This window comes from Procambarus clarkii, chromosome 72 (assembly GCF_040958095.1).
Source record: "Procambarus clarkii isolate CNS0578487 chromosome 72, FALCON_Pclarkii_2.0, whole genome shotgun sequence".
In the NCBI taxonomy this organism is placed as follows: Eukaryota; Metazoa; Arthropoda; class Malacostraca; order Decapoda; family Cambaridae; genus Procambarus; species Procambarus clarkii.
In genome coordinates, this window is record NC_091221.1 from 15,019,104 (window position 1) to 15,044,719 (window position 25,616).

Consider the following 25,616-nt stretch of genomic DNA (forward strand, 5'->3'; position numbering starts at 1 on the left):
AAGTGACTCGAACCCATACTGCCAGGAGCAACGCAACTGGTATGTACAGGGACGCCTTAATCCGCTTGACCATCACGACCGGACATAAGGAAGTGATAGCCGAAGCTATTTGAACCACTTCCCCGCCGGCACTCGGATGGTAATCTTGGGCATAGCATTTCATCAAATCACCTCATTCTTTGGGAAAGTTCACCTCATTCATTGTAGAAAGCCTATTGGTCCATATTTCTTGATGCTTCTATATTGGAGCGGAGTCTTGAGGTGGGTAGAATATAGGTGTGCATTAATTGGCTGTTGATTGCTGGTGTTGACTTCTTGATGTGTAGTGCCTCGCAAACGTCAAGCCACCTGCTATCGCTGTACCTATCGATGATTTCTGTGTTGTTTACTAGGATTTCTCTAGCGATGGTTTGGTTGTGGGAAGAGATTATATGTTCCTTAATGGAGCCCTGTTGCTTATGCATCGTTAAACGCCTAGAAAGAGATGTTGTTGTCTTGCCTATATACTGGGTTTTTTGGAGCTTACAGTCCCTAAGAGGGCATTATATATATATATATATATATATATATATATATATATATATATATATATATATATATATATATATATATATATATATATATATATATATATATATATATATATATACATATATATCTATATATATATATATATATATATATATATATATATATATATATATATACATATATATATCTATATATATATATATATATATATATATATATATATATATATATATATATATATATATATATATATATATATATATATATATATATATATATATATATATATATATATATATATATATATATATCTGTCGTACCTAGTAGCCAGAGCGCACTTCTCAGCCTACTATGCAAGGCCCAATTTGCCTAATAAGCCAAGTTTTCATGAATTAATTGTTTTTCGACTACCTAACCTACCTAACCTTACCTAACCTAACTTTTTTGGCCACCTAACCTAACCTAACCTATAAAGATAGGTTAGGTTAGGTAGGGTTGGTTAGGTTCGGTCATATATCTACATTAATTTTAACTCCAATAAAAAAAATTGACCTCATACATAATGAAATGGGTAGCTTTATCATTTCATAAGAAAAAAAATGAGAAAATATATTAATTCCAGAAAACTTGGCTTATTAGGCAAATCGGGCCTTGCATAGTAGGCTGAGAAGTGCGTTCTGGCTACTAGGTACGACATATATATATATATATATATATATATATATATATATATATATATATATATATATATATATATATATATATATATATATATATATATATATATATATATATATATAATGCCCTCTTGGGGACTGTAAGCTCCAAAAAACCCAGTATATATATATATATATATATATATAAGCCTATACTTGCATAAACCACAAGTGAAGATTAACAATCTTTGGACAACACCCACCAGTGGGACTCGAACCCAGAAAGCACAACTACCTTCCAGTAGCTGGCATAACTAGTATGCTTTAACCCACTACGCCATCAGACCTTACAAAAGAAGTAGATAGTTCGAGATATATATCTCAAACATCTCCACCTCCCGAAGGCACCAGATGAGTGAGGGGTCAGTCTGCATTTTTCGTCAAGCCACTGTCAATGTGAGAGAACTCGTGTCCAGCTTATAAGCCTATACTTGCATAAACCACAAGTGAAGATTAACAATCTTTGGACAACACCCACCAGTGGGACTCGAACCCAGAAAGCACAACTACCTTCCAGTAGCTGGCATAACTAGTATGCTTTAACCCACTACGCCATCAGACCTTACAAAAGAAGTAGATAGTTCGAGATATATATCTCAAACATCTCCACCTCCCGAAGGCACCAGATGAGTGAGGGGTCAGTCTGCATTTTTCGTCAAGCCACTGTCAATGTGAGAGAACTCGTGTCCAGCTTATAAGCCTATACTTGCATAAACCACAAGTGAAGATTAACAATCTTTGGACAACACCCACCAGTGGGACTCGAACCCAGAAAGCACAACTACCTTCCAGTAGCTGGCATAACTAGTATGCTTTAACCCACTACGCCATCAGACCTTACAAAAGAAGTAGATAGTTCGAGATATATATCTCAAACATCTCCACCTCCCAAAGGCACCAGATGAGTGAGGGGTCAGTCTGCATTTTTCGTCAAGCCACTGTCAATGTGAGAGAACTCGTGTCCAGCTTATAAGCCTATACTTACATAAACCACAAGTGAAGATTAACAATCTTTGGACAACACCCACCAGTGGGACTCGAACACAGAAAGCACAACTACCTTCCAGTAGCTGGCATAACTAGTATGCTTTAACCCACTACGCCATCAGACCTTACAAAAGAAGTAGATAGTTCGAGATATATATCTCAAACATCTCCACCTCCCGAAGGCACCAGATGAGTGAGGGGTCAGTCTGCATTTTTCGTCAAGCCACTGTCAATGTGAGAGAACTCGTGTCCAGCTTATAAGCCTATACTTGCATAAACCACAAGTGAAGATTAACAATCTTTGGACAACACCCACCAGTGGGACTCGAACCCAGAAAGCACAACTACCTTCCAGTAGCTGGCATAACTAGTATGCTTTAACCCACTACGCCATCAGACCTTACAAAAGAAGTAGATAGTTCGAGATATATATCTCAAACATCTCCACCTCCCGAAGGCACCAGATGAGTGAGGGGTCAGTCTGCATTTTTCGTCAAGCCACTGTCAATGTGAGAGAACTCGTGTCCAGCTTATAAGCCTATACTTGCATAAACCACAAGTGAAGATTAACAATCTTTGGACAACACCCACCAGTGGGACTCGAACCCAGAAAGCACAACTACCTTCCAGTAGCTGGCATAACTAGTATGCTTTAACCCACTACGCCACCAGACCTTACAAAAGAAGTAGATAGTTCGAGATATATATCTCAAACATCTCCACCTCCCGAAGGCACCAGATGAGTGAGGGGTCAGTCTGCATTTTTCGTCAAGCCACTGTCAATGTGAGAGAACTCGTGTCCAGCTTATAAGCCTATACTTGCATAAACCACAAGTGAAGATTAACAATCTTTGGACAACACCCACCAGTGGGACTCGAACCCAGAAAGCACAACTACCTTCCAGTAGCTGGCATAACTAGTATGCTTTAACCCACTACGCCATCAGACCTTACAAAAGAAGTAGATAGTTCGAGATATATATCTCAAACATCTCCACCTCCCGAAGGCACCAGATGAGTGAGGGGTCAGTCTGCATTTTTCGTCAAGCCACTGTCAATGTGAGAGAACTCGTGTCCAGCTTATAAGCCTATACTTGCATAAACCACAAGTGAAGATTAACAATCTTTGGACAACACCCACCAGTGGGACTCGAACCCAGAAAGCACAACTACCTTCCAGTAGCTGGCATAACTAGTATGCTTTAACCCACTACGCCATCAGACCTTACAAAAGAAGTAGATAGTTCGAGATATATATCTCAAACATCTCCACCTCCCGAAGGCACCAGATGAGTGAGGGGTCAGTCTGCATTTTTCGTCAAGCCACTGTCAATGTGAGAGAACTCGTGTCCAGCTTATAAGCCTATACTTGCATAAACCACAAGTGAAGATTAACAATCTTTGGACAACACCCACCAGTGGGACTCGAACCCAGAAAGCACAACTACCTTCCAGTAGCTGGCATAACTAGTATGCTTTAACCCACTACGCCATCAGACCTTACAAAAGAAGTAGATAGTTCGAGATATATATCTCAAACATCTCCACCTCCCGAAGGCACCAGATGAGTGAGGGGTCAGTCTGCATTTTTCGTCAAGCCACTGTCAATGTGAGAGAACTCGTGTCCAGCTTATAAGCCTATACTTGCATAAACCACAAGTGAAGATTAACAATCTTTGGACAACACCCACCAGTGGGACTCGAACCCAGAAAGCACAACTACCTTCCAGTAGCTGGCATAACTAGTATGCTTTAACCCACTACGCCATCAGACCTTACAAAAGAAGTAGATAGTTCGAGATATATATCTCAAACATCTCCACCTCCCGAAGGCACCAGATGAGTGAGGGGTCAGTCTGCATTTTTCGTCAAGCCACTGTCAATGTGAGAGAACTCGTGTCCAGCTTATAAGCCTATACTTGCATAAACCACAAGTGAAGATTAACAATCTTTGGACAACACCCACCAGTGGGACTCGAACCCAGAAAGCACAACTAGAAGGTAGTTGTTTTACTGGAAGGTAGCTACTGGAAGGTAGTTGTGCTGAAGCTACAGCTACTGGAAGGTAGTTGTGCTTTCTGGGTTCGAGTCCCACTGGTGGGTGTTGTCCAAAGATTGTTAATCTTCACTTGTGGTTTATGCAAGTATAGGCTTATAAGCTGGACACGAGTTCTCTCACATTGACAGTGGCTTGACGAAAAATGCAGACTGACCCCTCACTCATCTGGTGCCTTCGGGAGGTGGAGATGTTTGAGATATATATCTCGAACTATCTACTTCTTTTGTAAGGTCTGATGGTGTAGTGGGTTAAAGCATACTAGTTATGCCAGCTACTGGAAGGTAGTTGTGCTTTCTGGGTTCGAGTCCCACTGGTGGGTGTTGTCCAAAGATTATTAATCTTCACTTGTGGTTTATGCAAGTATAGGCTTATAAGCTGGACACGAGTTCTCTCACATTGACAGTGGCTTGATGGAAAATGCAGACTGACCCCACACTCATCTGGTGCCTTCGGGAAGTGGAGATGTTTGAGATATATATCTCGAACTATCTACTTCTTTTGTAAGGTCTGATGGTGTAGTGGGTTAAAGCATACTAGTTATGCCAGCTACTGGAAGGTAGTTGTGCTTTCTGGGTTCGAGTCCCACTGGTGGGTGTTGTCCAAAGATTATTAATCTTCACTTGTGGTTTATGCAAGTATAGGCTTATAAGCTGGACACGAGTTCTCTCACATTGACAGTGGCTTGATGGAAAATGCAGACTGACCCCACACTCATCTGGTGCCTTCGGGAAGTGGAGATGTTTGAGATATATATCTCGAACTATCTACTTCTTTTGTAAGGTCTGATGGTGTAGTGGGTTAAAGCATACTAGTTATGCCAGCTACTGGAAGGTAGTTGTGCTTTCTGGGTTCGAGTCCCACTGGTGGGTGTTGTCCAAAGATTATTAATCTTCACTTGTGGTTTATGCAAGTATAGGCTTATAAGCTGGACACGAGTTCTCTCACATTGACAGTGGCTTGATGGAAAATGCAGACTGACCCCACACTCATCTGGTGCCTTCGGGAAGTGGAGATGTTTGAGATATATATCTTGAACTATCTACTTCTTTTGTAAGGTCTGATGGTGTAGTGGGTTAAAGCATACTAGTTATGCCAGCTACTAAAAGGTAGTTGTGCTTTCTGGGTTCGAGTCCCACTGGTGGGTGTTGTCCAAAGATTATTAATCTTCACTTGTGGTTTATGCAAGTATAGGCTTATAAGCTGGACACGAGTTATCTCACATTGACAGTAGCTTGATGGAAAATGCAGACTGACCCCACACTCATCTGGTGCCTTCGGGAAGTGGAGATGTTTGAGATATATATCTCGAACTATCTACTTCTTTTGTAAGGTCTGATGGTGTAGTGGGTTAAAGCATACTAGTTATGCCAGCTACTGGAAGGTAGTTGTGCTTTCTGGGTTCGAGTCCCACTGGTGGGTGTTGTCCAAAGATTATTAATCTTCACTTGTGGTTTATGCAAGTATAGGCTTATAAGCTGGACACGAGTTCTCTCACATTGACAGTGGCTTGATGGAAAATGCAGACTGACCCCACACTCATCTGGTGCCTTCGGGAAGTGGAGATGTTTGAGATATATATCTCGAACTATCTACTTCTTTTGTAAGGTCTGATGGTGTAGTGGGTTAAAGCATACTAGTTATGCCAGCTACTGGAAGGTAGTTGTGCTTTCTGGGTTCGAGTCCCACTGGTGGGTGTTGTCCAAAGATTATTAATCTTCACTTGTGGTTTATGCAAGTATAGGCTTATAAGCTGGACACGAGTTCTCTCACATTGACAGTGGCTTGATGGAAAATGCAGACTGACCCCACACTCATCTGGTGCCTTCGGGAAGTGGAGATGTTTGAGATATATATCTCGAACTATCTACTTCTTTTGTAAGGTCTGATGGTGTAGTGGGTTAAAGCATACTAGTTATGCCAGCTACTGGAAGGTAGTTGTGCTTTCTGGGTTCGAGTCCCACTGGTGGGTGTTGTCCAAAGATTGTATATATATATATATATATATATATATATATATATGTATATATATATATATATATATATATATATATATATATATATATATATAAATATATATATATATATATATATATATATATATATATATATAAATATATATATATATATATATATATATATATATATATATATATATATATATATATATATATATATATATATATATGTCGTACCTAGTAGCCAGAACACACTTCTCGGCCTACTATGCAAGGCCCGATTTGCCTAATAAGCCAAGTTTTCATGAATTAATTGTTTTTCGACTACCTAACCTACCTAACCTAACCTAACCTAACTTTTTCGGCTACCTAACCTAACCTAACCTATAAAGGTAGGGTTGGTTAGGTTCGGTCATATATCTAAGTTAATTTTAACTCCAAAATAAAAAATTGACCTCATACATAATGAAATGGGTAGCTTTATCATTTCATAAGAAAAAAATTAGAGAAAACATATTAATTCAGGAAAACTTGGCTTATTAGGCAAATCGGACCTTGCATAGTAGGCCGAGAAGTGCGTTCTGGCTACTAGGTATGACATATATATATATATATATATATATATATATATATATATATATATATATATATATATATATATATATATATATATATATATATATATATATATATATATATATATATAACTGAAAACTCACACCCCAGAAGTGACTCGAACCCATACTGCCAGGAGCAATGCAACTGGTATGTACAGGGACGCTTTAATCCGCTTGACCATCACGAACGGACATAAGAAAGTGATAGCCGAAGCTATTTGAACCACTTCCCCGCCGGCACTCGGATGGTAATCTTGGGCTTTGCATTTTATCAAATCACCTCATTCTTTGGGGCACACGTGAGGAACACAAATGCAAACAAGCCTGAATGGTCCCATGGACTATATACAACTGAAAACTCACACCCCAGAAGTGACTCGAACCCATACTGCCAGGAGCAACGCAACTGGTATGTACAGGGACGCCTTAATCCGCTTGACCATCACGACCGGACATAAGGAAGTGATAGCCGAAGCTATTTGAACCACTTCCCCGCCGGCACTCGGATGGTAATCTTGGGCATAGCATTTTATCAAATCACCTCATTCTTTGGGGCACACGTGAGGAACACAAATGCAAACAAGCCTGAATGGTCCCCAGGACTATATACAACTGAAAACTCACACCCCAGAAGTGACTCGAACCCATACTGCCAGGAGCAACGCAACTGGTATGTACAGGGACGCCTTAATCCGCTTGACCATCACGACCGGACATAAGGAAGTGATAGCCGAAGCTATTTGAACCACTTCCCCGCCGGCACTCGGATGGTAATCTTGGGCATAGCATTTCATCAAATCACCTCATTCTTTGGGAAAGTTCACCTCATTCATTGTAGAAAGCCTATTGGTCCATATTTCTTGATGCTTCTATATTGGAGCGGAGTCTTGAGGTGGGTAGAATATAGGTGTGCATTAATTGGCTGTTGATTGCTGGTGTTGACTTCTTGATGTGTAGTGCCTCGCAAACGTCAAGCCACCTGCTATCGCTGTACCTATCGATGATTTCTGTGTTGTTTACTAGGATTTCTCTAGCGATGGTTTGGTTGTGGGAAGAGATTATATGTTCCTTAATGGAGCCCTGTTGCTTATGCATCGTTAAACGCCTAGAAAGAGATGTTGTTGTCTTGCCTATATACTGGGTTTTTTGGAGCTTACAGTCCCTAAGAGGGCATTATATATATATATATATATATATATATATATATATATATATATATATATATATATATATATATATATATATATATATATATATATATATATATATACATATATATCTATATATATATATATATATATATATATATATATATATATACATATATATATCTATATATATATATATATATATATATATATATATATATATATATATATATATATATATATATATATATATATATATATATATATATATATATATATATATATATATATATATATATATATATATATATATATATATATATATATATATATATATATATATCTGTCGTACCTAGTAGCCAGAGCGCACTTCTCAGCCTACTATGCAAGGCCCAATTTGCCTAATAAGCCAAGTTTTCATGAATTAATTGTTTTTTGACTACCTAACCTACCTAACCTTACCTAACCTAACTTTTTCGGCCACCTAACCTAACCTAACCTATAAAGATAGGTTAGGTTAGGTAGGGTTGGTTAGGTTCGGTCATATATCTACATTAGTTTTAACTCCAATAAAAAAAATTGACCTCATACATAATGAAATGGGTAGCTTTATCATTTCATAAGAAAAAAAATGAGAAAATATATTAATTCCAGAAAACTTGGCTTATTAGGCAAATCGGGCCTTGCATAGTAGGCTGAGAAGTGCGTTCTGGCTACTAGGTACGACATATATATATATATATATATATATATATATATATATATATATATATAATGCCCTCTTGGGGACTGTAAGCTCCAAAAAACCCAGTATATATATATATATATATATATAAGCCTATACTTGCATAAACCACAAGTGAAGATTAACAATCTTTGGACAACACCCACCAGTGGGACTCGAACCCAGAAAGCACAACTACCTTCCAGTAGCTGGCATAACTAGTATGCTTTAACCCACTACGCCATCAGACCTTACAAAAGAAGTAGATAGTTCGAGATATATATCTCAAACATCTCCACCTCCCGAAGGCACCAGATGAGTGAGGGGTCAGTCTGCATTTTTCGTCAAGCCACTGTCAATGTGAGAGAACTCGTGTCCAGCTTATAAGCCTATACTTGCATAAACCACAAGTGAAGATTAACAATCTTTGGACAACACCCACCAGTGGGACTCGAACCCAGAAAGCACAACTACCTTCCAGTAGCTGGCATAACTAGTATGCTTTAACCCACTACGCCATCAGACCTTACAAAAGAAGTAGATAGTTCGAGATATATATCTCAAACATCTCCACCTCCCGAAGGCACCAGATGAGTGAGGGGTCAGTCTGCATTTTTCGTCAAGCCACTGTCAATGTGAGAGAACTCGTGTCCAGCTTATAAGCCTATACTTGCATAAACCACAAGTGAAGATTAACAATCTTTGGACAACACCCACCAGTGGGACTCGAACCCAGAAAGCACAACTACCTTCCAGTAGCTGGCATAACTAGTATGCTTTAACCCACTACGCCATCAGACCTTACAAAAGAAGTAGATAGTTCGAGATATATATCTCAAACATCTCCACCTCCCGAAGGCACCAGATGAGTGAGGGGTCAGTCTGCATTTTTCGTCAAGCCACTGTCAATGTGAGAGAACTCGTGTCCAGCTTATAAGCCTATACTTGCATAAACCACAAGTGAAGATTAACAATCTTTGGACAACACCCACCAGTGGGACTCGAACCCAGAAAGCACAACTACCTTCCAGTAGCTGGCATAACTAGTATGCTTTAACCCACTACGCCATCAGACCTTACAAAAGAAGTAGATAGTTCGAGATATATATCTCAAACATCTCCACCTCCCAAAGGCACCAGATGAGTGAGGGGTCAGTCTGCATTTTTCGTCAAGCCACTGTCAATGTGAGAGAACTCGTGTCCAGCTTATAAGCCTATACTTACATAAACCACAAGTGAAGATTAACAATCTTTGGACAACACCCACCAGTGGGACTCGAACACAGAAAGCACAACTACCTTCCAGTAGCTGGCATAACTAGTATGCTTTAACCCACTACGCCATCAGACCTTACAAAAGAAGTAGATAGTTCGAGATATATATCTCAAACATCTCCACCTCCCGAAGGCACCAGATGAGTGAGGGGTCAGTCTGCATTTTTCGTCAAGCCACTGTCAATGTGAGAGAACTCGTGTCCAGCTTATAAGCCTATACTTGCATAAACCACAAGTGAAGATTAACAATCTTTGGACAACACCCACCAGTGGGACTCGAACCCAGAAAGCACAACTACCTTCCAGTAGCTGGCATAACTAGTATGCTTTAACCCACTACGCCATCAGACCTTACAAAAGAAGTAGATAGTTCGAGATATATATCTCAAACATCTCCACCTCCCGAAGGCACCAGATGAGTGAGGGGTCAGTCTGCATTTTTCGTCAAGCCACTGTCAATGTGAGAGAACTCGTGTCCAGCTTATAAGCCTATACTTGCATAAACCACAAGTGAAGATTAACAATCTTTGGACAACACCCACCAGTGGGACTCGAACCCAGAAAGCACAACTACCTTCCAGTAGCTGGCATAACTAGTATGCTTTAACCCACTACGCCACCAGACCTTACAAAAGAAGTAGATAGTTCGAGATATATATCTCAAACATCTCCACCTCCCGAAGGCACCAGATGAGTGAGGGGTCAGTCTGCATTTTTCGTCAAGCCACTGTCAATGTGAGAGAACTCGTGTCCAGCTTATAAGCCTATACTTGCATAAACCACAAGTGAAGATTAACAATCTTTGGACAACACCCACCAGTGGGACTCGAACCCAGAAAGCACAACTACCTTCCAGTAGCTGGCATAACTAGTATGCTTTAACCCACTACGCCATCAGACCTTACAAAAGAAGTAGATAGTTCGAGATATATATCTCAAACATCTCCACCTCCCGAAGGCACCAGATGAGTGAGGGGTCAGTCTGCATTTTTCGTCAAGCCACTGTCAATGTGAGAGAACTCGTGTCCAGCTTATAAGCCTATACTTGCATAAACCACAAGTGAAGATTAACAATCTTTGGACAACACCCACCAGTGGGACTCGAACCCAGAAAGCACAACTACCTTCCAGTAGCTGGCATAACTAGTATGCTTTAACCCACTACGCCATCAGACCTTACAAAAGAAGTAGATAGTTCGAGATATATATCTCAAACATCTCCACCTCCCGAAGGCACCAGATGAGTGAGGGGTCAGTCTGCATTTTTCGTCAAGCCACTGTCAATGTGAGAGAACTCGTGTCCAGCTTATAAGCCTATACTTGCATAAACCACAAGTGAAGATTAACAATCTTTGGACAACACCCACCAGTGGGACTCGAACCCAGAAAGCACAACTACCTTCCAGTAGCTGGCATAACTAGTATGCTTTAACCCACTACGCCATCAGACCTTACAAAAGAAGTAGATAGTTCGAGATATATATCTCAAACATCTCCACCTCCCGAAGGCACCAGATGAGTGAGGGGTCAGTCTGCATTTTTCGTCAAGCCACTGTCAATGTGAGAGAACTCGTGTCCAGCTTATAAGCCTATACTTGCATAAACCACAAGTGAAGATTAACAATCTTTGGACAACACCCACCAGTGGGACTCGAACCCAGAAAGCACAACTACCTTCCAGTAGCTGGCATAACTAGTATGCTTTAACCCACTACGCCATCAGACCTTACAAAAGAAGTAGATAGTTCGAGATATATATCTCAAACATCTCCACCTCCCGAAGGCACCAGATGAGTGAGGGGTCAGTCTGCATTTTTCGTCAAGCCACTGTCAATGTGAGAGAACTCGTGTCCAGCTTATAAGCCTATACTTGCATAAACCACAAGTGAAGATTAACAATCTTTGGACAACACCCACCAGTGGGACTCGAACCCAGAAAGCACAACTAGAAGGTAGTTGTTTTACTGGAAGGTAGCTACTGGAAGGTAGTTGTGCTGAAGCTACAGCTACTGGAAGGTAGTTGTTCTTTCTGGGTTCGAGTCCCACTGGTGGGTGTTGTCCAAAGATTGTTAATCTTCACTTGTGGTTTATGCAAGTATAGGCTTATAAGCTGGACACGAGTTCTCTCACATTGACAGTGGCTTGACGAAAAATGCAGACTGACCCCTCACTCATCTGGTGCCTTCGGGAGGTGGAGATGTTTGAGATATATATCTCGAACTATCTACTTCTTTTGTAAGGTCTGATGGTGTAGTGGGTTAAAGCATACTAGTTATGCCAGCTACTGGAAGGTAGTTGTGCTTTCTGGGTTCGAGTCCCACTGGTGGGTGTTGTCCAAAGATTATTAATCTTCACTTGTGGTTTATGCAAGTATAGGCTTATAAGCTGGACACGAGTTCTCTCACATTGACAGTGGCTTGATGGAAAATGCAGACTGACCCCACACTCATCTGGTGCCTTCGGGAAGTGGAGATGTTTGAGATATATATCTCGAACTATCTACTTCTTTTGTAAGGTCTGATGGTGTAGTGGGTTAAAGCATACTAGTTATGCCAGCTACTGGAAGGTAGTTGTGCTTTCTGGGTTCGAGTCCCACTGGTGGGTGTTGTCCAAAGATTATTAATCTTCACTTGTGGTTTATGCAAGTATAGGCTTATAAGCTGGACACGAGTTCTCTCACATTGACAGTGGCTTGATGGAAAATGCAGACTGACCCCACACTCATCTGGTGCCTTCGGGAAGTGGAGATGTTTGAGATATATATCTCGAACTATCTACTTCTTTTGTAAGGTCTGATGGTGTAGTGGGTTAAAGCATACTAGTTATGCCAGCTACTGGAAGGTAGTTGTGCTTTCTGGGTTCGAGTCCCACTGGTGGGTGTTGTCCAAAGATTATTAATCTTCACTTGTGGTTTATGCAAGTATAGGCTTATAAGCTGGACACGAGTTCTCTCACATTGACAGTGGCTTGATGGAAAATGCAGACTGACCCCACACTCATCTGGTGCCTTCGGGAAGTGGAGATGTTTGAGATATATATCTTGAACTATCTACTTCTTTTGTAAGGTCTGATGGTGTAGTGGGTTAAAGCATACTAGTTATGCCAGCAACTGGAAGGTAGTTGTGCTTTCTGGGTTCGAGTCCCACTGGTGGGTGTTGTCCAAAGATTATTAATCTTCACTTGTGGTTTATGCAAGTATAGGCTTATAAGCTGGACACGAGTTATCTCACATTGACAGTAGCTTGATGGAAAATGCAGACTGACCCCACACTCATCTGGTGCCTTCGGGAAGTGGAGATGTTTGAGATATATATCTCGAACTATCTACTTCTTTTGTAAGGTCTGATGGTGTAGTGGGTTAAAGCATACTAGTTATGCCAGCTACTGGAAGGTAGTTGTGCTTTCTGGGTTCGAGTCCCACTGGTGGGTGTTGTCCAAAGATTATTAATCTTCACTTGTGGTTTATGCAAGTATAGGCTTATAAGCTGGACACGAGTTCTCTCACATTGACAGTGGCTTGATGGAAAATGCAGACTGACCCCACACTCATCTGGTGCCTTCGGGAAGTGGAGATGTTTGAGATATATATCTCGAACTATCTACTTCTTTTGTAAGGTCTGATGGTGTAGTGGGTTAAAGCATACTAGTTATGCCAGCTACTGGAAGGTAGTTGTGCTTTCTGGGTTCGAGTCCCACTGGTGGGTGTTGTCCAAAGATTATTAATCTTCACTTGTGGTTTATGCAAGTATAGGCTTATAAGCTGGACACGAGTTCTCTCACATTGACAGTGGCTTGATGGAAAATGCAGACTGACCCCACACTCATCTGGTGCCTTCGGGAAGTGGAGATGTTTGAGATATATATCTCGAACTATCTACTTCTTTTGTAAGGTCTGATGGTGTAGTGGGTTAAAGCATACTAGTTATGCCAGCTACTGGAAGGTAGTTGTGCTTTCTGGGTTCGAGTCCCACTGGTGGGTGTTGTCCAAAGATTATTAATCTTCACTTGTGGTTTATGCAAGTATAGGCTTATAAGCTGGACACGAGTTCTCTCACATTGACAGTGGCTTGATGGAAAATGCAGACTGACCCCACACTCATCTGGTGCCTTCGGGAAGTGGAGATGTTTGAGATATATATCTCGAACTATCTACTTCTTTTGTAAGGTCTGATGGTGTAGTGGGTTAAAGCATACTAGTTATGCCAGCTACTGGAAGGTAGTTGTGCTTTCTGGGTTCGAGTCCCACTGGTGGGTGTTGTCCAAAGATTATTAATCTTCACTTGTGGTTTATGCAAGTATAGGCTTATAAGCTGGACACGAGTTCTCTCACATTGACAGTGGCTTGATGGAAAATGCAGACTGACCCCACACTCATCTGGTGCCTTCGGGAAGTGGAGATGTTTGAGATATATATCTCGAACTATCTACTTCTTTTCTAAGGTCTGATGGTGTAGTGGGTTAAAGCATACTAGTTATGCCAGCTACTGGAAGGTAGTTGTGCTTTCTGGGTTCGAGTCCCACTGGTGGGTGTTGTCCAAAGATTATTAATCTTCACTTGTGGTTTATGCAAGTATAGGCTTATAAGCTGGACACGAGTTCTCTCACATTGACAGTGGCTTGATGGAAAATGCAGACTGACCCCACACTCATCTGGTGCCTTCGGGAAGTGGAGATGTTTGAGATATATATCTCGAACTATCTACTTCTTTTGTAAGGTCTGATGGTGTAGTGGGTTAAAGCATACTAGTTATGCCAGCTACTGGAAGGTAGTTGTGCTTTCTGGGTTCGAGTCCCACTGGTGGGTGTTGTCCAAAGATTATTAATCTTCACTTGTGGTTTATGCAAGTATAGGCTTATAAGCTGGACACGAGTTCTCTCACATTGACAGTGGCTTGATGGAAAATGCAGACTGACCCCACACTCATCTGGTGCCTTCGGGAAGTGGAGATGTTTGAGATATATATCTCGAACTATCTACTTCTTTTGTAAGGTCTGATGGTGTAGTGGGTTAAAGCATACTAGTTATGCCAGCTACTGGAAGGTAGTTGTGCTTTCTGGGTTCGAGTCCCACTGGTGGGTGTTGTCCAAAGATTATTAATCTTCACTTGTGGTTTATGCAAGTATAGGCTTATAAGCTGGACACGAGTTCTCTCACATTGACAGTGGCTTGATGGAAAATGCAGACTGACCCCACACTCATCTGGTGCCTTCGGGAAGTGGAGATGTTTGAGATATATATCTCGAACTATCTACTTCTTTTGTAAGGTCTGATGGTGTAGTGGGTTAAAGCATACTAGTTATGCCAGCTACTGGAAGGTAGTTGTGCTTTCTGGGTTCGAGTCCCACTGGTGGGTGTTGTCCAAAGATTATTAATCTTCACTTGTGGTTTATGCAAGTATAGGCTTATAAGCTGGACACGAGTTCTCTCACATTGACAGTGGCTTGATGGAAAATGCAGACTGACCCCACACTCATCTGGTGCCTTCGGGAAGTGGAGATGTTTGAGATATATATCTCGAACTATCTACTTCTTTTGTAAGGTCTGATGGTGTAGTGGGTTAAAGCATACTAGTTATGCCAGCTACTGGAAGGTAGTTGTGCTTTCTGGGTTCGAGTCCCACTGGTGGGTGTTGTCCAAAGATTATTAATCTTCACTTGTGGTTTATGCAAGTATAGGCTTATAAGCTGGACACGAGTTCTCTCACATTGACAGTGGCTTGATGGAAAATGCAGACTGACCCCACACTCATCTGGTGCCTTCGGGAAGTGGAGATGTTTGAGATATATATCTCGAACTATCTACTTCTTTTGTAAGGTCTGATGGTGTAGTGGGTTAAAGCATACTAGTTATGCCAGCTACTGGAAGGTAGTTGTGCTTTCTGGGTTCGAGTCCCACTGGTGGGTGTTGTCCAAAGATTATTAATCTTCACTTGTGGTTTATGCAAGTATAGGCTTATAAGCTGGACACGAGTTCTCTCACATTGACAGTGGCTTGATGGAAAATGCAGACTGACCCCACACTCATCTGGTGCCTTCGGGAAGTGGAGATGTTTGAGATATATATCTCGAACTATCTACTTCTTTTGTAAGGTCTGATGGTGTAGTGGGTTAAAGCATACTAGTTATGCCAGCTACTGGAAGGTAGTTGTGCTTTCTGGGTTCGAGTCCCACTGGTGGGTGTTGTCCAAAGATTATTAATCTTCACTTGTGGTTTATGCAAGTATAGGCTTATAAGCTGGACACGAGTTCTCTCACATTGACAGTGGCTTGATGGAAAATGCAGACTGACCCCACACTCATCTGGTGCCTTCGGGAAGTGGAGATGTTTGAGATATATATCTCGAACTATCTACTTCTTTTGTAAGGTCTGATGGTGTAGTGGGTTAAAGCATACTAGTTATGCCAGCTACTGGAAGGTAGTTGTGCTTTCTGGGTTCGAGTCCCACTGGTGGGTGTTGTCCAAAGATTATTAATCTTCACTTGTGGTTTATGCAAGTATAGGCTTATAAGCTGGACACGAGTTCTCTCACATTGACAGTGGCTTGATGGAAAATGCAGACTGACCCCACACTCATCTGGTGCCTTCGGGAAGTGGAGATGTTTGAGATATATATCTCGAACTATCTACTTCTTTTCTAAGGTCTGATGGTGTAGTGGGTTAAAGCATACTAGTTATGCCAGCTACTGGAAGGTAGTTGTGCTTTCTGGGTTCGAGTCCCACTGGTGGGTGTTGTCCAAAGATTATTAATCTTCACTTGTGGTTTATGCAAGTATAGGCTTATAAGCTGGACACGAGTTCTCTCACATTGACAGTGGCTTGATGGAAAATGCAGACTGACCCCACACTCATCTGGTGCCTTCGGGAAGTGGAGATGTTTGAGATATATATCTCGAACTATCTACTTCTTTTCTAAGGTCTGATGGTGTAGTGGGTTAAAGCATACTAGTTATGCCAGCTACTGGAAGGTAGTTGTGCTTTCTGGGTTCGAGTCCCACTGGTGGGTGTTGTCCAAAGATTATTAATCTTCACTTGTGGTTTATGCAAGTATAGGCTTATAAGCTGGACACGAGTTCTCTCACATTGACAGTGGCTTGATGGAAAATGCAGACTGACCCCACACTCATCTGGTGCCTTCGGGAAGTGGAGATGTTTGAGATATATATCTCGAACTATCTACTTCTTTTGTAAGGTCTGATGGTGTAGTGGGTTAAAGCATACTAGTTATGCCAGCTACTGGAAGGTAGTTGTGCTTTCTGGGTTCGAGTCCCACTGGTGGGTGTTGTCCAAAGATTATTAATCTTCACTTGTGGTTTATGCAAGTATAGGCTTATAAGCTGGACACGAGTTCTCTCACATTGACAGTGGCTTGATGGAAAATGCAGACTGACCCCACACTCATCTGGTGCCTTCGGGAAGTGGAGATGTTTGAGATATATATCTCGAACTATCTACTTCTTTTGTAAGGTCTGATGGTGTAGTGGGTTAAAGCATACTAGTTATGCCAGCTACTGGAAGGTAGTTGTGCTTTCTGGGTTCGAGTCCCACTGGTGGGTGTTGTCCAAAGATTATTAATCTTCACTTGTGGTTTATGCAAGTATAGGCTTATAAGCTTGACACGAGTTCTCTCACATTGACAGTGGCTTGATGGAAAATGCAGACTGACCCCACACTCATCTGGTGCCTTCGGGAAGTGGAGATGTTTGAGATATATATCTCGAACTATCTACTTCTTTTCTAAGGTCTGATGGTGTAGTGGGTTAAAGCATACTAGTTATGCCAGCTACTGGAAGGTAGTTGTGCTTTCTGGGTTCGAGTCCCACTGGTGGGTGTTGTCCAAAGATTATTAATCTTCACTTGTGGTTTATGCAAGTATAGGCTTATAAGCTGGACACGAGTTCTCTCACATTGACAGTGGCTTGATGGAAAATGCAGACTGACCCCACACTCATCTGGTGCCTTCGGGAAGTGGAGATGTTTGAGATATATATCTCGAACTATCTACTTCTTTTGTAAGGTCTGATGGTGTAGTGGGTTAAAGCATACTAGTTATGCCAGCTACTGGAAGGTAGTTGTGCTTTCTGGGTTCGAGTCCCACTGGTGGGTGTTGTCCAAAGATTATTAATCTTCACTTGTGGTTTATGCAAGTATAGGCTTATAAGCTGGACACGAGTTCTCTCACATTGACAGTGGCTTGATGGAAAATGCAGACTGACCCCACACTCATCTGGTGCCTTCGGGAAGTGGAGATGTTTGAGATATATATCTCGAACTATCTACTTCTTTTGTAAGGTCTGATGGTGTAGTGGGTTAAAGCATACTAGTTATGCCAGCTACTGGAAGGTAGTTGTGCTTTCTGGGTTCGAGTCCCACTGGTGGGTGTTGTCCAAAGATTATTAATCTTCACTTGTGGTTTATGCAAGTATAGGCTTATAAGCTGGACACGAGTTCTCTCACATTGACAGTGGCTTGATGGAAAATGCAGACTGACCCCACACTCATCTGGTGCCTTCGGGAAGTGGAGATGTTTGAGATATATATCTCGAACTATCTACTTCTTTTGTAAGGTCTGATGGTGTAGTGGGTTAAAGCATACTAGTTATGCCAGCTACTGGAAGGTAGTTGTGCTTTCTGGGTTCGAGTCCCACTGGTGGGTGTTGTCCAAAGATTATTAATCTTCACTTGTGGTTTATGCAAGTATAGGCTTATAAGCTGGACACGAGTTCTCTCACATTGACAGTGGCTTGATGGAAAATGCAGACTGACCCCACACTCATCTGGTGCCTTCGGGAAGTGGAGATGTTTGAGATATATATCTCGAACTATCTACTTCTTTTGTAAGGTCTGATGGTGTAGTGGGTTAAAGCATACTAGTTATGCCAGCTACTGGAAGGTAGTTGTGCTTTCTGGGTTCGAGTCCCACTGGTGGGTGTTGTCCAAAGATTATTAATCTTCACTTGTGGTTTATGCAAGTATAGGCTTATAAGCTGGACACGAGTTCTCTCACATTGACAGTGGCTTGATGGAAAATGCAGACTGACCCCACACTCATCTGGTGCCTTCGGGAAGTGGAGATGTTTGAGATATATATCTCGAACTATCTACTTCTTTTCTAAGGTCTGATGGTGTAGTGGGTTAAAGCATACTAGTTATGCCAGCTACTGGAAGGTAGTTGTGCTTTCTGGGTTCGAGTCCCACTGGTGGGTGTTGTCCAAAGATTATTAATCTTCACTTGTGGTTTATGCAAGTATAGGCTTATAAGCTGGACACGAGTTCTCTCACATTGACAGTGGCTTGATGGAAAATGCAGACTGACCCCACACTCATCTGGTGCCTTCGGGAAGTGGAGATGTTTGAGATATATATCTCGAACTATCTACTTCTTTTGTAAGGTCTGATGGTGTAGTGGGTTAAAGCATACTAGTTATGCCAGCTACTGGAAGGTAGTTGTGCTTTCTGGGTTCGAGTCCCACTGGTGGGTGTTGTCCAAAGATTATTAATCTTCACTTGTGGTTTATGCAAGTATAGGCTTATAAGCTGGACACGAGTTCTCTCACATTGACAGTGGCTTGATGGAAAATGCAGACTGACCCCACACTCATCTGGTGCCTTCGGGAAGTGGAGATGTTTGAGATATATATCTCGAACTATCTACTTCTTTTCTAAGGTCTGATGGTGTAGTGGGTTAAAGCATACTAGTTATGCCAGCTACTGGAAGGTAGTTGTGCTTTCTGGGTTCGAGTCCCACTGGTGGGTGTTGTCCAAAGATTATTAATCTTCACTTGTGGTTTATGCAAGTATAGGCTTATAAGCTGGACACGAGTTCTCTCACATTGACAGTGGCTTGATGGAAAATGCAGACTGACCCCACACTCATCTGGTGCCTTCGGGAAGTGGAGATGTTTGAGATATATATCTCGAACTATCTACTTCTTTTGTAAGGTCTGATGGTGTAGTGGGTTAAAGCATACTAGTTATGCCAGCTACTGGAAGGTAGTTGTGCTTTCTGGGTTCGAGTCCCACTGGTGGGTGTTGTCCAAAGATTATTAATCTTCACTTGTGGTTTATGCAAGTATAGGCTTATAAGCTGGACACGAGTTCTCTCACATTGACAGTGGCTTGATGGAAAATGCAGACTGACCCCACACTCATCTGGTGCCTTCGGGAAGTGGAGATGTTTGAGATATATATCTCGAACTATCTACTTCTTTTGTAAGGTCTGATGGTGTAGTGGGTTAAAGCATACTAGTTATGCCAGCTACTGGAAGGTAGTTGTGCTTTCTGGGTTCGAGTCCCACTGGTGGGTGTTGTCCAAAGATTATTAATCTTCACTTGTGGTTTATGCAAGTATAGGCTTATAAGCTGGACACGAGTTCTCTCACATTGACAGTGGCTTGATGGAAAATGCAGACTGACCCCACACTCATCTGGTGCCTTCGGGAAGTGGAGATGTTTGAGATATATATCTCGAACTATCTACTTCTTTTGTAAGGTCTGATGGTGTAGTGGGTTAAAGCATACTAGTTATGCCAGCTACTGGAAGGTAGTTGTGCTTTCTGGGTTCGAGTCCCACTGGTGGGTGTTGTCCAAAGATTATTAATCTTCACTTGTGGTTTATGCAAGTATAGGCTTATAAGCTGGACACGAGTTCTCTCACATTGACAGTGGCTTGATGGAAAATGCAGACTGACCCCACACTCATCTGGTGCCTTCGGGAAGTGGAGATGTTTGAGATATATATCTCGAACTATCTACTTCTTTTGTAAGGTCTGATGGTGTAGTGGGTTAAAGCATACTAGTTATGCCAGCTACTGGAAGGTAGTTGTGCTTTCTGGGTTCGAGTCCCACTGGTGGGTGTTGTCCAAAGATTATTAATCTTCACTTGTGGTTTATGCAAGTATAGGCTTATAAGCTGGACACGAGTTCTCTCACATTGACAGTGGCTTGATGGAAAATGCAGACTGACCCCACACTCATCTGGTGCCTTCGGGAAGTGGAGATGTTTGAGATATATATCTCGAACTATCTACTTCTTTTCTAAGGTCTGATGGTGTAGTGGGTTAAAGCATACTAGTTATGCCAGCTACTGGAAGGTAGTTGTGCTTTCTGGGTTCGAGTCCCACTGGTGGGTGTTGTCCAAAGATTATTAATCTTCACTTGTGGTTTATGCAAGTATAGGCTTATATATATATATATATATATATATATATATATATATATATATATATATATATATATATATATATATATATATATATATATATATATATATATATATTCTACTACTTATCTGATCTATTTAGATTTATTTTAATATTTTCTCGGAGAAAAAGAATTCAATAAAACAATTATAATTCTTTAAAGTGCTTTCCATACTGAAAGTCACCGATAATTAACCAATTGATATCAACCATTCAAAATCCATTCAATTATCAAGATCCAAGTACGAGGCAGTTGCTCCTGACTCATCATTAGTCGACACACTTACTTTTGTGTAAAATCTATGTAAGAGTGACAATGTTTATTTGTACAGAAGAAGGTTCTAACCTTTGTTCAGATATATGTTTTCCCTTAACACTCTACCTCTATCCAATTTACTTTATTACCAGTGTAATGTTCTCATATCATTTACTGTCAAAAGGTAAACTTTTGCGTTTTTGTGTTCAACAGGAATTAAGGACGGTGGTGCCGAACTATGACAATACGTGTGATGCAGTGGTGTACATCTATCGTGTTGTGAGGAACTAGGTCCCTGCCAACAGCTGCGACGTCTACTGTGTTCCTCAAGACTTACCTCAATACTGTATTCAGTTATTGGTTCAAGCAACTTCCCCACTATGGACATTTAACTAACTGGTCGATAGGTGGTGGATGTGACCAACATCCAACTGTACCAGAAGTGTCACCACTTTGTCAGAGGCCAGGTCACAGACCGGGCGGCAGGGACCGTGATCCCCGGAATCCCAGTAGTCACGTTTGCAACCCTCCATGATTTCAGGCACCCTGCATGCCTCTAGTGACTTATTAATATTTGAATGGGCTTACTATGCTAATCTTCGACCTTTTCTGAATTTTTATAAATACTCCAACTGGGACTGTAGTTCCTTTGTTGACCAGACCACACACTTATTCGATACGTTATCGAATAAGAGAATGGTCCAGGACAGACCGAAACGTTGTCGTCCCTTCAACTTCTAGTGTGTGGTCTGGTCAACATACTTCAGCCACGTTATTGTGACTCATCGTCTGCACTGGAGTTCCTGTTTTTTCTTGTGAGTTTAAAAATATTCTGAGTTATGTTTAACTTTGTAAGTTATATTTTTGGTTTATAGATATCCTGAGTTATGCCTAACTTGGCCAGTTATATATTTTTCAATGCATCTGCAAATTTATTTAATCAAATTTTCAACTGTAAAGACTAAAATAAAAAAATTACAATTCATTTTTGCCTCCATTACACCTTTATGATATCTTAAGGCTATATTTTATTTTAGGAAAACTGTGATGGTTTTTATTCCATTCATATAGAGTTCTCCATATATATTTCCACATTCAGAGAGTTTAGTGCAAAATTTAAATTTATGTTCATTATCACATGATTTAGTTAATCTAGTAGGAACAGTTGGCTCATGAATCGAATATATAATGCAGGTACACATGTTGTGTGATGAATCTAGAGAATGGAATAATGTGGTGAGAGGTTGAGTGCGCCCAACCGACCTCGACGAAATCCTGCACCAGTCGTATGTAATAAGCTCAACGAATATCTTGAACGCCAATGGATTTCTACGTCGTATAATGTGTCAAAAGAACATTTACAATGTGTCAAAAAGAACAACATATACAATTTAATTGTAATCATACGATGAAATCACGTATATAACTATTATTCCCAGCGATACCAGGATGTGGCGTTATCAGTAATTATCCCAAGTATGACCAGGGTGAGGTGTTATCAACCATTATTCCCAGCATCACCAGGGTGTGGTGTTATCAACCATTATTCCCAACATCATCAGGGTGTTGTTGTTGTTTAAGATTCGCTACTCAGAACAATAAGTTCCAGTAGCACGGGCTATGGTGAGCCCGTAAGTGGAGACTCTTTGGAGCCATTATCTGTATCAGTGGCTGATACTAGAGATGTGGCGATTCATGAGGGTTTTCAGCCTGGAGGGCTGGCTATACCAGTTATGGAGCTGGTGGGGTTAGTGTAGACCTCTAACTGCTTTTTCTTTGCCTGCAACTTTGGCTGAGCAGTGCTGTCGTTAGAGTTTGGTGACGTGGCCTCCATGAGGAAGTCTTGACCCGTGTCGTATTCGTGATGCGGCGGTGGAGCTCCTACTATGGACTTACCACTTACGGACTCCTCAGACCTCGTCTGAGGAGTCCGTAAGTGGGCGTTTTTATCTTTCGCCTCGCAGCCTTAGGTGTCATTGATTGGTGGTTGTAGCTATTTCAGGAGCGCTGGTGGTGCTGTTATCGTTTGTAGACAGCACGTCTGCTAGCGCGGCTGCTGAGATAGTGATGGTAGGAGTGTTGGGAGCAAGAGAAGGAATTACCTCTGTGTGCCCGGGTGGTTCTGGAGTCGGTGTTGAAGTTGACCACTTGGTCGTCCTGGTGGTAGTCTCCGGAGTGGTAGAGGAGGCAGTGAAATTTACGCTAGTGGCTATGATGGGGGCCAGGCCATTGTCTATGTATAATGGGTTTAGTTCACTGACAAACTAAATTGGTTGGTTGTCTGGTCCTTCTAGTTTAAGAAGACAAGGGATAATGCCCTGCACGTGATGCAGGGGGCTGTGAAGGAGCCTGTGGGACCTTGGGTTCCCAATGAGAAGGCTGTGTCGCCTGCTGTAGGCTTTCCGGTAGGAAAGACTCTCACTAGTCTTCTGGTCGACTAGTGAGAGTTGAACGCTTGGGGCTCAGGTCGAGGAGGTAGACGAGTTGTTTCTTTTGGCTTCAACCTGGGCATTTCCAGTCTGATTTACTGTCAATTTAGGAAATTGCGGGGTGATTGCCATCACAAAGCAGTGATGGACTGTTGCCTTGCATATGGAGTAGTGATGGTCCAGTGCGCACAGGCTGCACCTCTGGACAGGGTGCTGACACTTGTTGGTTGGGTGGGAGAGCTCGTAGCACTTAAAGCACTGCTGGATCTCATGGTAGCGTTCCTTTTTTATTTGGTGGGGTGGTATTTTTAGGCCGAAGCAGTAGAATCCTTGTGTGGCATGTCAGCGGGTTTGAGGCCAGTTACGTCCTTCAGGACCTTTATTATTATTGCTTTATTATTAAAATATTGCTTCTTCCGATAGCATGACCTTCAAGTGGAGTAGCTCAGACCTTAAGACGTTTGGGTCGCATTGTAACCACACTGCGCCTTGTGATGTGTTGGCGGGAGATGTCTCTCCCGTCCTGAGGGTGTGGTGTTATCAACCATTATTAAAAGCATTTCCCAGGTGGGGTGTTATCAGCCTATATTCCCAGCATCATCAGGGTGAGGTTATATTGAGATGATTTTGGGGCTTTAGTGTCCCGGCCTCGTAGCCTGGTGAATAGCGCGCAGGACTCGTAATTCTGTGGCGCGGGTTCGATTCCCGCACGAGGCAGAAACAAATGGGCTAAAGTTTCTTCCACCCTGTACATTACATAATAAAAAAATAGGGTGTCAGCTGTCATGGGCTGCTTCCTGGGGGTGGAGGCCTGGTCGAGGACCGGGCCGCGGGGAGGTTACCTTACCTTGACCTTGAGGTTACCTTGAGGTGCTTCCGGGGCTTAGCGTCCCCGCGGCCCGGTCGTCGACCAGGCCTCCTGGTTGCCGGACTGATCAACCAGGCTGTTGGACGCGGCTGCTCGCAGCCTGACGTACGAGTCACAGCCTGGTTGATCAGGTATCCTTTGGAGGTGCTTATCCAGTTCTCTCTTGAACACTGTGAGGGGTCGGCCAGTTATGCCCCTTATGTGTAGTGGAAGCGTGTTGAACAGTCTTGGACCTCTGATGTTGATAGAGTTCTCTCTCAGAGTACCAGTTGCACCTCTGTTTTTCAACGGGGGTATTCTGCACATCCTGCCATGTCTTCTGGTCTCATGTGATGTTATTTCTGTGTGCAGGTTTGGGACCAGCCCCTCTAATATTTTCCACGTGTAAATTATTATGTACCTCTCCCGCCTGCGCTCAAGGGAGTACAGTTTTAGGCTCTTTAGTCGGTCCCAGTAGTTTAGATGTTTTACTGAGTGGATTCTAGCAGTAAAGGATCTCTGCACGCTCTCCAGTTCAGTAATTTCTCCAGCTTTGAAAGGTGCTGTCATTGTGCAGCAGTACTCCACTCTAGAGAGCACAAGCGTTTTGAAAAGTATCATCATCGGTATAGCATCTCTAGTGTGAAAAGTTCTTGTTATCCAACCTGTCATTTTTCTTTCGGGACACTAAAGCCCCGAAATCATCTCAAGATAACCTCCCCGCGGCCCAGTCCTCGACCAGGCTTCCACCCCAGGAAGCAGCCCGTGACAGCTGACTAACACCCAGGTACCTATTTTACTGCTAGGTAACAGGGGCATAGGGTGAAAGAAACTCTGCCCATTGTTTCTCGCTGGCGCCTGGGATCGAACCCA

At 42.0% G+C, this 25,616-nt stretch overlaps 1 protein-coding gene across 3 annotated transcripts in view; it reads left to right on the forward strand.

The window, feature by feature from the left end:
• LOC123750526 (methyltransferase-like protein 27) overlaps positions 1-22,452 on the forward strand; it is a 251,848-nt gene extending 229,396 nt beyond the window's left edge. For all 3 annotated transcript variants that reach the window (XM_069312532.1, XM_069312530.1, XM_069312533.1), the window contains one exon: positions 21,681-22,452. In XM_069312532.1, the coding sequence (XP_069168633.1) occupies positions 21,681-21,758 (78 nt within the window). In that variant the 3' untranslated portion in view covers positions 21,759-22,452. The remainder of the gene's footprint in view (positions 1-21,680) is intronic.
• Positions 22,453-25,616: the final 3,164 nt, after the last annotated feature.